Consider the following 15602-nt stretch of genomic DNA (forward strand, 5'->3'; position numbering starts at 1 on the left):
ATCCTTCTATAACTTAGCCTAGGCCTTTTTTCCTCATCCAGAATCTTGTTTGTAACACCAACTGTATCTATCTCCTGGAATGGCGATGCCATAACAGGTACTTGTAAACCACATTGAGCCTGCAAATAGGTGGGAAAATGTGGGGTACAAATGCAATAAATAAAATAAAATAAATAAAGGCTCCTCTGAACATAGAGGACACATTGGGGTGTAAAAAGCTAGCCATTTAGTCATCCCCACCCACGAAAAAACGATATATGTCAACAATTTTGCTTTTACTTCACAACAGTTGCAGACCAAAAAAGGAAGAAGTTGTTTATGTTTTTTTGGCTAACTGGCTAAATAACACCATAAATCCAGCACATATCTTTCCTCCCCGTAAGGAGTCGCTGTTAGTAAGCTTGTCTCGCTGTTCGGGTGCACACCAGTTTGTTCCTTGAGGGAGGAGGGTGTCTCTGTAGCCTGTGGGAGGCAGAGTGTGACAAGCGATCCGGACCGGCAGCAGCTGCTGCTCATTCAATGAAAGGGGGGAAAAAAAAACAAACAACCCGGCCTCAATCCTCCCCTCCAATCATCAGTCGGCAGACCCACAATGCACAGAGAGGCACCAAAATAGAAATCTGGGCAGGTAACATGGCGATCCTTTCCACCTTGGGCTAAAACATCCCGATCGCAGTGATAATTGGCTCATTTCTTTCACATCGGATGGTTTCTTTCATTCTTCCCTCGCTTCCCCCCGATCATCGGAGGTGAGGTGTGACTGCGCGAGGTTCATGTATTCCCGGGGGCAGAAAGAGCAGCAGCAGCAGCATGGCAGCATCCGAGCTTTATACAAAGGTAATCGTTCTGCTAGCGAACCTGCCTTTTGTGCATTTAGCTGGGATATTGTTTGTATAGAGGCCCATCGGCTCTTTTCTGGGTTAGAGACGTGGGCGATGGAGAAAACGACGCGGTGATAGGGAGGGGATGATTTGGGCTGTATGTCGGCAGAGGGTAGGATGAATGAATTGCTTTTGCTATGCTGCAGTGGGTTGTGTTACTGTGTCCGATATCTGTCCCTCCCATTTTTTACCCTCATAAAAATAAACCCCCGTAATGTCCGTGAGCTGTCAAGTACAATCGAGCTGAGCCGGCTCCTGACATCGATCTGAGCTGGGGTGCATCGTGCCAGCATCAACCTTCCCCTTCCCCCACCACATCTGTGTTGTTTGATATCTCTGGGCGCATCCACCGTTTCCGTTTGCTGACATAAAATTGGAAGGGGCTGGTAGGCCGGGACAGTATTTCCTGAATGAAATGGGGGGGGGGGGGGGGGGGGGTTGAGCCCCCTGGAAGCTGCGTTGCTGAGCCCCGAGCATGTCATCTGCAGCTCATCAGGCTGAATGTGCAGTGATTATTAATAGCGCCTGAGCCATGTGTCAGTCTTAAGTCTGGTGCGGCTCGTCCACCAGGCCGGGGATGAACTGAACGGATCACACTCCTGTGGCACCACCCTTTTCCTCTCTCTACCAGAACTACCAAACTCAATTCAGTGGTTTTCACCTTGGCCTCTAGAGACACCCCTCTACTCAGTTTTTCAGACTGGCCACATGAGCGACAGAGATTTGTATATACTGCCTCCATTGTGAGCGCATCTGTCTTACGCATATTTGTCCCGTAGCCTGGAAACCACATCGATTGGGTGTGTCTCCGAGTTGAGGACATCAGTGCGGTAGCTCTGTTCTCCCTTTGTCGGTGCCACCACCCTGTTCCCCCACCACTGTAGCTCATATCTTCCTCTCTGCCACTCCAGTTTTCATATTTCCTTGACTGTCCTTTCACCTTACTTCTCCCCATCCTGTGTTTCTGCTCTTTCCTTTCATACTACTGGGTCTTTTTTTTTCCACCACTGCCTTTGCTTCCTCTCCCACAGTCTTGTCCTGGTGCTCCCATCATACCATAATCTCCTCTCTGTTCACTTCCTACCTGGCTGTTGCTACTATCTGCTGCTCTCTACTCTCACTGCCCTGCTTTCTCTTCTTTTGTACTGCCTTCTTATCGCCCTCCCCATTCTGTGACTGGAGGAATAGGATGGGGGTAGGAAAAGAAGTAGTCTGAGGAGGTTAAGGAGTGGAAGAAAGTGAGGAGGCAGGCAGGGCTGGTGGCCCATAGAGAGTGATCACTCTGGATCTCAAACTTTGGGCTTGTCCCATGCCATAGCTAGCCCCCCCTCCTGCAGTGTAAAGTTCAGTTAGATTGGGAACAGAGTGTTGGGCAGTGCTTATCGATCTTTTTGTGATTTGATCATGACCCCATGATCACGGCCAAATAAAATTGTGTGATACCCTTCTCCTTCCTGGAGGTGCAGAATACTGCTGCATCTCTGGAGAGTCCACTCAGGTCGTACCCCATTTGGGGCCCTGACCCACAGTATGGGAAACTCTGGTCTTGGGTCTCACTGTGTCCTAAGGTCAGTGCTAGGAGGCATTCCAGGCTTGGATGGCTGGGTGTTGAGAAGGACGTGGGTGGGACAGAGACCGGGGATAGGTAGAGTGGTAAAATGTAGATGAACAAAAGGAGAAAAAAGGGGATTAAAGAAAGAAGCTGAAGAAAAGAGAATGATGAGACAACTAGAAGGGAGATTGGGGGGGGGGGGGGGCGGGGAGAAACAATTTTACTTAAGTAAAAAAAGAAAAAAAAAAAAGATTTTAGCTAGAGCTTGGCAAGGCTTGGCTGCTGTTTTTATCCCTGGTGCTAATTCATTTGTCTTCCATTGTTTTGTTTTTAATTAACCAGGGCCTAGTATTTGAGACTTTTTTTTTTTTTTAGGTCAGTGTAAGGCTGTGTATTTAAGTCAGTGGTTGATGATCAAGTTCCCTGATGTTTTGTCATCTGGTTCTGCTGAAAGATGGAAGAATGTGTGTAAAAAAAGTGGGAGAGCGACCAAGGATACCAGAAACGTGGAAGATGTTCGTTAATGAACAACTTTATTAATAATTTGAAGACTCGACACAACGTCGTGTTTCGGCCGTCAGGCCTGCATCAGGAGTCTATAAAAACATACATTTATATTTAAAAAAAAAAAGGTGGAAAAGATAAAATATAGTGCACACAAATAAGTTAAAACAATAAATTTACAAATTATATGAACTAATAAATTTTTTTAAAAATGTGACAATCCAGTCGTGGGGTTTAGAAATACATACAGAAAATGAACTGATTACAATAATATACTATATATAAAATGGTGATGCAATAATGTATTTTGAAAGCAAAAACACCATGCATATGTTATATAAATAAAACATAAATTTAAGCAATAATAAAATGATATAAAACGCACATATATATTGATTAGGGGAAACAAATTGTAAAGAGGCCAAACGAAATACTAAAAGACCATAATGTCATAACTAGAAAACTTAGGCCTCTTTACAATTTGTTTCCCCTAATCAATATATATGTGCGTTTTATATCATTTTATTATTGCTTAAATTTATGTGTACATATATGTTTTATTTATATAACATATGCATGGTGTTTTTGCTTTCGAAATACATTATTGCATCACCATTTTATATATAGTATATTATTGTAATCAGTTCATTTTCTGTATGTATTTCTAAACCCCACGACTGGATTGTCACATTTAAAAAAAAATTATTAGTTCATATAATTTGTAAATTTATTGTTTTAACTTATTTGTCTGCACTATATTTTATCTTTTTCACCTTTTTTTTTTAAATATAAATGTATGTTTTTATAGACTCCTGATGCAGGCCTGACGGCCGAAACATGACGTTGTCGAGTCTTCAAATTATTAATAAAGTTGTTCATTAACGAACATCTTCCAGTTTCTGGTATCCTCGGTCGCTCTCCCACTTTTTTTACACACTTGTTTCTACCGTGGGGCGTTTGAGTTCTCCGTATTTTGGCGGATTTCTTCTCGAAAGATGGAAGAATGACAGCTTCTTTACCCTCAAATACCGTTTCCATTCCTCCATGGCTCAGGCTTTGCTAGTGGAGAGATGAAAACAATTTAGAACATAAGATGGTCCATTCAGTCTAATTTCTTGTCTCTGATCATGGCTGTGACAGAACTGGGTTTTTAAGCCTTTAAAACTGTATTATTTCTTGAAGTGTATTTCTCTAGTTAGGCTAGCAGGCTGTGCATGTTTATGTTTAAAGCTGTTACCAAGAGATGACTGTTCTTTCTTTAGCCTAAAACAGATAGGAAGTAAGATGCAATATACTTTTGAAAACTTGTTGTTCTGGCTCTGATTGACCCATGAGCTCAACTTCATCTAGGATGTACTGGCTTTTGCTCCAGTCCTAGCCAGGGAGAAGAGAGAGAAAGATCTCTTTGCAGAGGCCCTGTGAACAGTTGATGACCTGTGAGCAGCTATATGTTTCAGATCTCCCCAGTCACTATTTAGGTAGTGACTAAATGTTTAGATAGTTTTATAATTGATCCATATTTAGTCACCTGTTATTGTTTGCTGAATTACACCTTTTCTGGTAATTGTTCTAATTTTTCATGACAATAAACATGTTTAGTTTATTGTCTCTGCTTATCTGGACTGACTAAGAATCCTGGTGGTTTGGGTGTTGGTTTTGAGGATGCTTTCTAGGAACTGTAGGATCACTGGGAGCATGGCCCCAGTAACCTAGGAATCCCTGGGGATAATTTGAGAGCGGGAGATTCGCCCAGAGGTGGTTGTGAACCAGTTGGTGGGAGGAGGGTGCTAGTGTAGAGCACAAGAAGCAGGTGTAGGCGGACATGAGCTGTGCTGGGGATAGACCCTCTAAGTGGCCATGGGGTAACCCCAGGCGGGTGGGCTAGGCATTTATTGACAATGGCCAATCCAGGTCACAAGTGACTGGAAGGATCCCAAGGGGTACAGCCAGTCATTAGAACATAGGAATATCCAGATTGAGTCAGTATCATGCTTCCAACAGTGGCTAATCCAGGTCACAGGTACTTGCAGAATCTCAGAGTAGCAAGATTCCATGCCATCAATCCCAGAGATAAGAGACTTGAGGAAAGTTGTTACTTAATAGCAGATTCCATATCATCAAGCTGATCAATCCATAGACTGGTGGGTTGTGTCCATCTACCAGCAGGTGGAGATAGAGAGCAAACTTTTGCCTCCCTATATGTGGTCATGTGCTGCCGGAAACTCCTCAGTATGTTCTCTATCTCAGCAGGTGGTGATCACACACAGCAGCAGCTCTGGCTAGGCCTCCAAGCCTAATCCTTAGGTTTTGTTGAGGCCTGGGGTTGAGGGCTCTTTTGAGCAAGTGCAAACCTGGTGGTGCCAGGTCCCTCCTTTTCTCCCCCCTCCCGCTGGCTCCGTTTAAAAAAAAAAAAAAAAAATATTTTTAAACGTCTTTAAAGGCGTTTAATTCGACGTTTCTTTAAACGTTCATTGCAGCTACTCACTGGGACACCAGTTCGTTACAGCTCGGAGCGGCAAGCAGGTAATTTTACCTTTTTATAGCGGGCAGGGGGTTCCCCGATTCTTCTCCTCGTGGCAATGGCGTTGGAGGGCGAGGGCGCAAAGGGTCGCTCCCCGGATCGCTGGAGCGCTTCTAGAGGGGATGCGGGGGTTTTACAACCTGATTCGCCCTTGATGGGTGATAGTTTAGTGACCGATGAATGTCCCGGTCGTTCCTCCGGCGTGGCGGTTTTTTCCCGCCATAAACGCCCATCCCCCGCTCCTCGCCTCCGCCATCTTGGCCGGCCACGCGGCTCGGACGGCTTCTTCGTGGCCGCCCTTGAGGTTGGAGACATTAATGCCATGAACGCCCTTAATTTGGGCGACGGCACAAAAGCGGCTAAAGTTAAGCGCCGTTCTTCCCGCGCGGCTCCTTCACGGAGTTTCGCGCCGGACGCCATTTTGGATGCGCAGCATGTCTCTCCCCCGCTATTGCGAGCGCCGGTTGAGAGTGCGTCTAGGGCTGTTGCCCAGGCTGCGGAAGTGCACAGTCTGGGGGGTTTCTCCCCCGAGTTTGTTTTGCTGCTGCATCAGGCTTTCCTCATGCAAAACGCTGCCCCTGCTCCCTCTTCTGATAAAGAGGTTGAGGTTCCCAGAGGTAAACGCCCTCGGGTTGATTTCCAGGCCTTGGAGGACTTTTGTCTCCTCCGATGTAGATGAGGGCAGCGTGTCTGAGGTCTCCCAACGATCCTTTGCGGATTCCTTGGAGGAGATAGATCCCCGCTCGGATGGAGCGGATGACCCCTCTGCAGCGCGGCTTTTTAGCCCAGAGGATTTGCCCAACCTGTTGTTACAGGCCATGGACACTTTGAAGATTTCCTCTCCGGAGGACGTCTCTCCCTCAGCCCCTGTTGGCTCTGCCATTATGCTGGGGACGAAGCGCCCGCCTAGAACCTTCCACGTGCATGATGCCATGCACACCTTAATTGCGGCTCAATGGGATGTCCCGGAAACGAGCCTTAAAGTGGCTAGGGCTATGTCCCGCCTCTATCCTTTGGCTGTGAGTGAACGTGAGGCCTCTCTGTGGCCTACCGTGGATTCTTTAATCACTGCGGTGACTAAGAAAACGGCGTTGCCGGTGGAAGGTGGCACGGCCCTAAAGGACGCCCAAGACAGAAGATTGGAGGCGGCCTTAAGGTCGTCCTTGGAGGCAGCTGCTTTAAGTTTGCAGGCCTCAGTTTGCGGCTCCTATGTGGCCAGGGCGTGCCGGACTATGGTGCAGCGGGCTTCCCCTCGGATCATTCCTTGAGGGCTGATTGGCCGGCCCTGGAATCGGGCTTAGCCTATTTGGCAGACTTGCTGTATGATGTCTGGAGAGCCTCAGCTAAAGGCATGGCTCAGACAGTCTCTGCGCGGCGGTGGCTTTGGCTGAAACATTGGTCTGCTGACCACGCCTCTAAATCACGCCTGGCTAGATTGCCTTTTAAAGGCAAGCTGCTCTTTGGGGTTGAGCTGGACAAAATCGTGACCGATCTCGGCACGTCTAAGGGCAAGAAATTACCAGAGGTCAGGGCTCGGGTTAGTACTCGTCCCGATACCTCCATACCGCCCGGGCAAGTCGGGTTCCTCTGCCCCCTCTTCCTTCAAGAGGAATTTCTCCCCCAAGCAGCATTCCTTTCGCAGAGACCGCCGTCCCGGAGGTGCTCCCTCCGGTCCTCCCCCAGGGTCTCGTACCCAATGACGGGGCCTTGGTCCACGCCCCAGTGCAGATTGGAGGACGGCTGTCCTCGTTTCTGGGCGAGTGGACCACTATAACTTCAGACGCGTGGGTGCTGGAAGTCATCAGAGACGGCTACAAGCTAGAGTTCTGCCAACCCTTAAGAGACGGGTTTGTACTCTCTCCCTGCAAGTCTCCGGTCAAGCTGTGGTAGTGCAGCAGACCTTGGACAACCTGATCCGCCTGGGTGCGGTCGTTCCGGTGCCAAAAAATCAGATTGGCAAGGGACGTTACTCCATTTACTTTGTGGTTCCAAAGAAAGGAGGTTCTGTCCGGCCTATCCTCGACCTCAAAGGGGTCAATCGGGCCTGGAAAGTGAGGCACTTTCGCATGGAGACTCTCCGCTCTGTTGTAGCGGCAGTGAAGGCAGGAGAGTTCTTGGCTTCCTTGGACATCAAGGAAGCGTACCTGCATATTCCCATCTGGCCTCCTCTCCAACGCTTTCTGCGTTTTACAGTCCTGAGACGACACTTCCAGTCAGAGCCCTCCCTTTCGGGTTGGCTACTGCTCCGCGGACCTTTTCCAAAGTAATGGGGGTCATAGCGGCCTTCCTGCTAAAGGAAGGAGTACAAGTCCATCCTTATCTGGACGACTGGTTGATCCGAGCCCCCTCTTATGCAGAGTGCGGCAAAGCTATGGACCGGGTAGTTGCTCTTTTGAGCTCCCTGGGATGGATCATCAACTGGAAGAAGAGCCAGCTGCGCCCGACTCAGTCCCTGGTGTATCTGGGAGTTCGATTCGACACCCAAGTGGGCAGAGTGTTCCTGCCAGACAATCGGATTGTCAAGCTTCAGGCTCAGGTGGACTAGTTCCTAGTAGCCTCTCCTATTCGGGCTTGGGACTACGTGCAGCTGTTGGGCTCTATGACGGCCACGATGGAAGTAGTGCCCTGGGCCAGGGCTCATATGAGACCACTACAGCTATCTCTGCTGCTGCGCTGGACTCCGATGTCGGAGGATTATGCTGTGCGCCTTCCCGTGGACCCAGCAGTGCGCAAGGCGCTGAGCTGGTGGACGCAGACAGACAAGTTGTCTGCAGGATTGCCTCTGGTGACCCCGGAGTGGATTGTCGTCACGACAGACGCCTCTTTGATGGGCTGGGGAGCCCACTGCTTGGGAAGGACAGCGCAGGGGCTCTAGTCTCCTGCAGAGGCAAGTGGTCTATCAACCTCCTGGAACTCAGAGCCATTCGCTTGGTGTTATTGGAGTTCATCCCGGTACTCGTGTTGAAGCCTGTACGGGTCCTGTCGGACAATGCCACGGCTGTGGCCTATATCAACCGCCAGGGAGGTACCAGAGCGCCCCTCTAGCCAAGGAGGCTATGAGTCTTTGCCAGTGGGCGGAAGCGAACCTGGAGCAGCTTTCAGCGGCCCACATTGCCGGAGTCATGAATGTCAAGGCGGACTTTCTCAGTCGCCATACCTTGGAGCCCGGAGAGTGGCAACTATCTGCTCAGGCGTTCTTGGACATCACGAAGCGCTGGGGCCAGCCGAGCCTAGATCTGATGGCGTCATCGGCCAATGGCCAAGTGCCGCGCTTTTTCAGCAGAGGACGGGACCCTCGATCCCTGGGAGTAGATGCTCTTCTCCAACAGTGGCCGACACAAGAGCTCCTCTATGTGTTCCCGCCCTGGCCCATGTTGGGCAGGGTGCTAGACCGGGTGGCAAAGCATCCCGGCAGGGTAATCCTGGTGGGTCCGGATTGGCCCAGACGTCCCTGGTATGCGGACTTGTTCAGGCTCTCAGTCGACGATCCTCTGCGGCTGTCAGTGGAGCAGGGCCTGTTACATCAGGGTCCCGTGGTGATGGAGGATCCCTCTCCCTTTGGTCTTACGGCCTGGCTATTGAGCGGCAGCGTCTGAGGAAGAAGGGCTTCTCAGACAAGGTCATCGCCACTATGCTGAGAGCGAGGAAGCGCTCTACTTCTACTGCTTACGCCAGGGTTTGGCGTATCTTTGCAGCATGGTGTGAAGCAGGCTCACTTTCTCCCTTCACTGCTCCAATTTCTTCAGTGTTGGCGTTCCTGCAAGAAGGTCTGGAGAAAGGCCTGTCGCTCAGTTCCCTTAGTCCAGGTAGCGGCTCTGGCTTGCTTCAGGGGCCGCCTGAAGGGTGCTTCCCTGGCTTCGCAGCCAGATGTGGTGCGCTTTCTCAAGGGAGTTAATCACCTGCGCCCTCCTCTGCACTCAGTGGTGCCTGCGTGGAATCTCAACCTGGTGCTAAGAGCATTGCAGAAGCCGCCTTTGGAACCCTTGTCGAGGGCATCTCTGAAAGACCTGACGTTGAAAGCAGTCTTTTTGGTGGCTATCACTTCAGACAGAAGAGTGTCCGAGCTCCAGGCGCTCTCATGTCGAGAGCCTTTTCTGCAGTGCACTGAGGCAGGAGTGACTATTCGCACAGTGCCTTCCTTCCTGCCCAAGATTGGTTCTCGCTTCCATGTGAATCAGCAGCTCTGTCTCCCTTCCTTTCGTAGGGAGGACTACCCAGAGGAGTACTCCGCTCTTGAATATCTGGATGTGAGACGAGTCATCATCAGATACTTGGAAGTGACCAATGATTTCCGGAAATCGGATCATCTGTTTGTCCTGTTTGCAGGTCCTCGTAAGGGTCTGCAGGCTGCTAAGCCTACAGTGGCAAGATGGGTCCAGGAAGCCATTGCAGCGGCTTATGTGGCCGCGGGGAAGGTGCCGCCTATCCAGCTGAAGGCTCACTCCACGAGAGCTCAGGCGGCCTCGATGGCAGAGGCCGGATCCGTCTCCTTGGAAGAGATATGCAAGGCGGCAACGTGGGCTTCGGCTCATACATTCTCCAAGCATTACCGTTTGACTGTGGCTGCACGGGCGGAGGCCCGGTTTGGAGCTTCAGTGTTGAGGTCAGGGATTTCTATGTCCCGCCCTGGGTGAGTACTGCTTCGGTACATCCCACCAGTCTATGGATTGATCAGCTTGATGATATGGAAGGTAAAATTATGTATAATCATACCTGATAATTTTCTTTCCATTAATCATAGCTGATTAATCCATAGCCCCTCCCAGATATCTGTACTGTTTATATTCTGGTTGAATTTTAGGTTCAAGTTTAGCCTTCAGTTACTTCAGGAGGACTTCGTGTTCAAGTTCTTCTTTCACTTGGATTCTTCAAGAGTTGAGACGACTTTGTGTTACAGTGAGCTGCTGCATTCCTCTCCCCTCCGTTTTACGGGGCTGGATTGAGACATAAATTCTGCCGGCACTCCCTCCCGCTTCGTGCGGCTGTAGGGCAGCTTTGTACCCCTCCCGCTTCGGCGGTGTTAGGGTCAGTCAGCTCCTCCCGCGGTTGCGGTTGCAGGATAAGCCAGATCCCCCCGCATCGGCGGGTGTGGTGTCCCTCCCCCGCTCCGCGGGGATGAGCTGGACGGATTCCCCTCCCCCACTTGTGTGGGGATGAGCTGGGTTAATTCCCCTCCCCCGTTTCGGCGGTGGCAGAGTGTCCCTTCGTGGGTGTAATTCTCTAAGTGCTGAGTCCTGCGGATGGAGCTTTGATATCGACATACTGAGGAGTTTCCGGCAGCACATGACCACATATAGGGAGGCAAAAGTTTGCTCTCTATCTCCACCTGCTGGTAGATGGACACAACCCACCAGTCTATGGATTGATCAGCTATGATTAATGGAAAGAAAATTATCAGGTATGATTATACATAATTTTACCTTATGGACTTTTCCTCCAGGAACTTGTCATTGATATTGTTTGTCTTATTTTTTACCCCTTTCCTACTAATTCCTATCATTCTGCTTGCTTTTTTCACTGCTGCCGCACACTGAACAGAAGATTTCAATGTATTGACCACAATGACACCTAGATCTTTTTTCGGATGGTGACTCCTAAAGTAGAACCTAGGATCGAGTAACTATGATTTGGATTATTTTTTCCAATGTGCATCACTTTGCATTTGTCCACATTACATTTCATCTGCTATTTGGATGCCCAGCCTTCCAATTTCCTGAGGTCTTCCTGCATTTTTTTCACAGTCTACATAGGCGTCGGAATGGGGGGAGCCACGGGTGCTTTGGCCCCCCCCCCCCCCAAAAAAAAAAAAAAAAAATCAGAGGGAGCAGGAGGTGCGCAACAGGCTCTCCCCACTCCTACCCAATAACTCCCTGCCACAGCCACCACCACTGATCGCGGGGCTGCACTGTTCCTGCTCATGGCTACCTGTCCCGCCTTGCTCTGACATAATTTCCTGTTCCGGGGCAGAGCCGGTCAGCTGTGAGCGGGAACTGTGCGACCCCACTATCTTTTAGTAGTGTAGTAGCTGTGTTAATACAGAAAATGGAAATAAGGTAATATCTTTATTGGACTAATTTTAATACATTTTTGACTAATGTTTGGAGACCAAACCCTCCTTTCTCATGTCGGAACAGAATACCATAACAGCAATATACTGACCTAAGGAAAGAGGTTTTGGCCTCTGAAAGTTAATTGAAAAATCTATTTAGTCCAATAAATTGGTGTCATATTTTCCATTTTTTGTTTGTATTTGTTAACCTATAGCATAGTGATTTGAAATATGTCATTTTTTGGACTTTGCACATGCTGTCTTTATATTTGCACAGTACAAGGGTATATGCATCACTTTTCTCTGGAGTTGCACTGGCTTTTTGGGAGTTCAGTTTAATAATTGCATACATATTTTTATGCTATGGTGGGGGGTTCAAAGGTAGGGAAGGATTCTGGTTGCTGTGGGAGGAGGGGGACTATGGGATATTAGGTAAAGGGAGATGCTGGAGCTGGGGGCAGAGCATGAGTGGAGCTGGAGCACAGCATAGGCAGGGTTGGGGGCAGAGCTTGCCCCCCCAACCCCCCAAACAAAAAGGCGTTCCGCTGCCTCTGACAGCATGCATTTTAACAACTTTGACAGGGATAAGCTGAGGTTTTCCTAACCCAGCATGGTTCATATGGTTTAATTAACTTTTCCTCTAGGAAAAAACACTTCTTAAGCCCAGCTATTGCCATATACTCGGGCAACAAATTCTACAAATGAATTGTATGTTGTTTTAAATGTGCTACATATTAGTTTCATGGAGTGTCTCCTCATCTTTCTTAACTTGAAAGAGGCAGCTGGAGGGGCCATAATCACCTTAATTTCCAGTAAATTTATAACTGCTGTGCAGAGTTAAAAATACCCTGTAGACAAGATGTTACTGATTGAAATGAAGTTGTGCAGTTTGATCATATCCAGTTTGTATTGATGACAGCAAAGAATCAGATACCAACACATTTCTGTTACATCACCATTTCTGAAAGCCTTTAGGAAACTGCACTGTAATTCACCATGATCCCTGGGCACTGCCTTTTTGGAAATCGACACAGAGAGAAACTTGGACTGGCTGGGGCCTGGGCTACATCTTGCAGCACTTACCTTGTCAGTTGTAACATAAAGCATGAGCTAAGGAGGACCTGTGCCTGCCATGTGTGGGAGGAGGAATTGGCAAAGAAACTGCTGAATTAATTTCATATATAATGATTTGGTCTGTTTTTTTGGCATCTTTGTTAGTGTGAGAATACTTATTGCCTGTCTTACAAATGTTGGAATCAGAATTGGTTTGCTTGGATTTGGAGAATGGTAATTTTGGTTTGACTTAGTGCAAAATTACAATTGCCTGGCAATGTTTAGTCACTTTCTTCCCTGTGCCAACCTGTACCCCCACTCAGAAGAAGGGAGAGGCGCATTTGTATCAGGCCATGGCTTTGGGAAGCCCTGGGTGTATACTCTTTCTCCTCAGGCCCTCCCAGCAGCAGTGTGCCACACATGTAGCTGGCAGGGATCCCTGAGCTCTGCCAGCTGAAGACTCAGCAGCTTGGCGACCCCCCCCCCCCCCCTTCAAAAAAGATGTGGCCATCGGTGGTGGCAAGTGTCTGAACTGCTGATGCCAGTATCGTGAGCATGCTCAGTTCGTGCGTGAGAACTGAGCACAGGCATGGGGTGCTGGCATTGGTGGCTTGGAGCACTGTTTTTTATGTCTTCAGTTTTCTGAAGGGGTTTGGTGGGCTACTGAGTCTTCAGCTGGCAGAACTTGGGGATCCCTGGCAGCTAAGGTATTTAACTTTTAAGATTGACGGGGGGGGAGGGGGAGATGCAGGCCACCCAACCTACTCATTGGCTCACCCAATAAAGCTAGGCCACTTCTTTGTGCAATGCTTCTAAAATGTCCTTTCCAACTTCTGTTAATTGATGGTGGATGATTTTGATTAATTACTTTGCATGTACTTTTGGAATATTGCTGCTGGGTGCAGCTTAATTTGAAACATACATCTGACTATTCAGAGCATATCTGGTGCCTGGTTGATGAGAATCCCCTAGTCATGCCCTTGATTTTCATGCTTTTTGGTCACTTCATTGTACTATATCCAACTTGACTTTTTATCGTAGCATACCACCTTCTGCAGAAAAAATGACTGACTACTACTACTACTATTTATCATTTCTATAGCGCTACAAGGCATACGCAGCGCTGTACACCATACACAAAAGACAGTCCCTGCTCAAAGAGCTTACAATCTAGATAAGACAGGTAAACAGAACAATAAGGGTAAGGAAATAAAGAGGTGAGGATAAAAGGACAGGGCAAGTGAGTAGTGGTTAGGGGTCAAAAGCAGTGGTAAAGAGGTGGGCTTTTAGTTTGGACTTGAAAACGGCTAAGGACGGGGCTAGACGCACGGGCTCAGGAAGTCTATTCCAGTCGTGAGGTGCAGCAAGACAAAAGGAACGGAGTCTAGAATTAGCAGTAGAGGAGAAGGGGACGGATAAGAGAGATTCATCTACAGAACGGAGTACCCGAGGGGGGGGGGGGCGTAGGGAGAGACGAGAGTGGAGAGGTACTGGGGAGCGGCAGAGTGAATACACTTATAGGTCAATAAGAGAAGCTTGAACTGAATATGGAAACGGGTAGGGAGCCAGTGAAGTGACTTAAGGAGGGGGCTAATGTGAGCACAGCGACTTTGGCGGAAGATGAGTCGCGCAGCAGAGTTTTGGACTGATTGAAGATGGCTAAGAGGGAGGCCGGTGAGAAGCAGGTTACAATAATCAAGACGAGAGGTGATAAGAGTGTGGATAAGGGTTCTGGCAGAGTGCTCAGAGATGAAGGGACGGATTTTGCTAATGTTATAAAGAAAGAAACGACAGGTTTTGGCAATCTCTTGAATATGAGCGGAGAAGGAGAGAGAGGAGTCAAAGATGACCCCAAGGTTACGAGCTGATGAGACAGGGAGAATGAGAGTGCCATCCACAGAAATAGAGAAAGGGGGGAGAGGAGGGGTAGGTTTAGGGGGAAAGATGAGAAGCTCGGGTTTGGCCATGTTAAGTTTTAGATGACGTTGAGACATCCAGGCAGCGATATCAGATAGGCAGGCTGAAACCTTGGTCTGGATGCTGGTTGAGAGTTCAGGGGTAGAGAGGTAAATTTGGGAGACTTAAAAGGCTTATTTCTCTGAATTTCATGGCAGACTGCACAGCATCTTAGGGTCCTCTGGTCTCATTTTGAGCTTGGTTTATGGGGATCCAGCAGAGGTTCAAGGAACCCTGGAACCAAGAATGTGGAAGAAGTGGTAGGGAGCAAAATAAGTAACTTATTTTAAAAACAAAGTTTAACTCTTGGACTTTGATACTCAGAAGCTATGCAAAATTGACTGTGGTTGTAGCTTATATGGAAGATGTCTGAATATTGTCAACTGTTACAGGAGAAGCAGTAAGTAGCTCAGTAGTAACTGTTTTGTTTTTCCTCCTTGACTCCAGTACTGAACCAGGGACCTAACCTGAGAGGGGACTGTGTAGCTAAGGCAATTTTGGTTTTGCAGCAGTATTATCCATATATCTACTGAGAATCTTCCAGGTATCGTGTTTTGGATTCCTTCTTTGTTTAATGCAGATGGAAAACTCAAAAGGTGGTCAACACTTGTACAATAAAACTGCATGACTCGACACAGGCTGTGTTTCAGCAACAATGCCTGTGTCAGAAGTCCAAGTATATGACAACAATTTAAAAATGAGTGTTAAAAAATCTTTAACAGAAACTTGGAAGTTTTTATATATATTACAGATTTGTAAGTTTATTGTTGTTAACGTGTACTTAAACTCCTGACACAAGCATCATTGACGAAACATGGTCTGTGTCGTGTCAAGCAATTTTATTGTACAACTGTTGACCACCTTTTGGACTTTCCACCTGCAGTAAAGCAAAGATTGTTACCCTCAGAGCTTGACTCCTTGGATTTTCCTTCCTCCTTTGGACTTCATTTTTCTGCTTGTCGTATTTCTTATAAGAATCCTTTTTCTCCTTTTTTGCATTCACTGGGTTCCTTTATCGTGGGTTTGTTGTGCCATATATTAGTGTGAAAGAATTCTCTGTACATTGCGAAAAGATGTGGCAAAGAT

At 47.9% G+C, this 15602-nt stretch overlaps 1 protein-coding gene across 1 annotated transcript in view; it reads left to right on the forward strand.

The window, feature by feature from the left end:
* The first annotated feature begins 518 nt into the window (after positions 1 to 518).
* Positions 519 to 15602, forward strand: part of MYO5A (myosin VA) — a 360108-nt gene continuing 345024 nt past the window's right edge. The window contains 1 exon segment of the mRNA XM_030189293.1: positions 519 to 837. Coding sequence (XP_030045153.1) covers positions 811 to 837 — 27 coding nt within the window. The 5' untranslated portion in view covers positions 519 to 810.

This window comes from Microcaecilia unicolor, chromosome 1 (genome assembly GCF_901765095.1).
Source record: "Microcaecilia unicolor chromosome 1, aMicUni1.1, whole genome shotgun sequence".
Classification (NCBI taxonomy): Eukaryota; Metazoa; Chordata; class Amphibia; order Gymnophiona; family Siphonopidae; genus Microcaecilia; species Microcaecilia unicolor.